The sequence below is a fragment of the Octopus bimaculoides genome, chromosome 15 (assembly GCF_001194135.2).
Source record: "Octopus bimaculoides isolate UCB-OBI-ISO-001 chromosome 15, ASM119413v2, whole genome shotgun sequence".
Lineage (NCBI taxonomy): Eukaryota > Metazoa > Mollusca > Cephalopoda > Octopoda > Octopodidae > Octopus > Octopus bimaculoides.
The window spans coordinates 28813338-28815499 of record NC_068995.1 but is presented as its reverse complement, the minus strand read 5'-3'; the positions used below and the strand labels follow the sequence as shown (position 1 = coordinate 28815499).

General features: G+C 31.2%; 1 protein-coding gene across 1 annotated transcript in view; it reads left to right on the top strand.

Moving 5' to 3' along the window:
- Window positions 1-1861, top strand: part of LOC106870281 (protein Wnt-5b) — a 367695-nt gene extending 365834 nt beyond the window's left edge. The window contains exon 4 of the mRNA XM_052973218.1: window positions 829-1861. Within this exon, the coding sequence (XP_052829178.1) occupies window positions 829-1290 (462 nt within the window). The 3' untranslated portion in view covers window positions 1291-1861. The remainder of the gene's footprint in view (window positions 1-828) is intronic.
- Window positions 1862-2162: the final 301 nt, after the last annotated feature.

The window sequence follows — 2162 nt, the reverse complement described above, 5'->3', positions numbered from 1 at the left end:
TATATATTCAAACATATATATATATATATATGTATGTATGTATGTATATATGTATGTATATATGTATGTGTGTATATATATGTATATATATATATATGTGTGTGTGTATGTGTGTGTGTGTGTGTGTGTGTGTATTATTCTTTTTATTATTATTATTGTATGTTTAGCTTTTGCTTTGTATTTGTACAAGTTGACTCCAAGTCTCACCCAGAGACCTCAAGAGACAACAAGTTAGAAGTTCAAGTTGGTGTTATGCCTCGGGTGTCTTATATCAAATACTATTGTTCGAGAGAATATTTAAGAAAACATAAGAAAATTATAAGTTTGTTTTAAAATTTGAGAATACATAGGCAGTAAGATATGGGCAGTTTCCTTTAGCACTATCTTTTGAATTTCTGCCAGTTCGGGGTTTCCTAGTACCTGAGCTAGGTAGGAATCAGCTATCCTTTTGCTATCATTCCTAAGGCACCTATGACAACAGGTATAGTTTTAGTCTTATTATTATTATTATCATTATTATTATTATTATTATTATTATTATTATTATTATTATTATTATTATTATTATTATTATTATTATTATTATTATTACCATCATCATCATCATTATTATTATCATTATTATTATTGTTGTTGTTGTTGTTGTTGTTGTTATCATCATCATCATTATCATCATCATCATCATCATCATCATTATTATTATTATTATTATTATTATTATTATTATTTCCTCGTTGTTTTACTTTATTTTGTTTCAACAGTATATTTACGATTATATATATATATATATAATTTTTCCATATTTTTTTTCCATATTTTGTTTTTCAGGCGATAAAGGCAAACATCAAGAAAGTATGTAAGTGTCATGGAGTATCTGGTTCTTGCTCAGTGAGAATATGTTGGCGCAGTATGGATAGCTTCCGTTCGACCGGTTCATATCTCTTCAAACGTTATGACAGCGCATCTCAAATGAAATTCAGCCGAAAAAAACGGAAATTAAAACCGCTTCGCAGATTGCTGAAGAAACCATCCAAAAAAGACCTGGTCTATCTGAAACAATCACCAGATTTTTGCTTGACAAACACAACTTACGGTTCTCTCGGTACACGGAACCGTCGTTGCAAACGAGAAAGTGACGGACTGGATGGTTGTGTGCTCATGTGTTGTGGACGCGGCTTCGTCACAATTCCAAAGGTTGTAACGGAGGACTGCCATTGCAAATTTTATTGGTGCTGCTTTGTACTTTGCAAAAAATGTACTCAAAGACTCGATATGCATTATTGTAACTAAGACATCGATAAACAGAAAAGATGAAAATAAAACTAATGACTAAAGAAAATCATTACAGAATCAAAAAAATATTGGATATTTTTAGTTGCTTTTCAAATACATAGTACAAAAACACAAACATGTACACGGATACCTGCCAATATTTGCGTAAGCACACCATACATGCATGCTCATACACATGCTCTCACGTATACATAAACTTTCACTCCCGCTTCACACACAACTTATCTTTAATAATTCAGTGAATATCCAATTATCTATCAAAGCAATATGTTTTATATTAACATCTCTGGCACAAGAAACGGGACCGTTGATAAACTAGAAAGCAAAATATGTTTATGTGGAAATCAAGTAACTACAGTTTTCTTTATTTACTTTTAGAATAAAAAATACTTAGGGCTACAATAGACCGAGGATTACCAATAATCTTAAGTAAGCTGTTCTAGTTTAGCAACTATGTTGTCTGTAAACACTTTGTCTTTTGACAGTAGATTTCTCTAAACATAAGAACACATAAATTTCCTCAGTTTAAGAGAGTAAAGTGAATAAAAATAACAAAGTTGGTAATGTATCCACGGTTATTATTAGAATTATTACTAGTGTAGTATCCGTCAAAATTGACGGAGTACATTTTTGCTTTATTTTCAGTGATTCTTAACTATTTTGTGTCTTGCTTCATTTCCTTTTTCTTTTCTTTTACTTATTCTTTTTCACCTTCAGTGACTTTAAAATTCTTAATGACCCACCCACATAATTGTTTTTTTCTCATTTCGTCCTGTACAAACTCTCCACCTGTGCCACCTTTCTTTTATACACACGTGCGCGCGCGCGCACAAAACGCACACACACACACACACATATATATATATGTA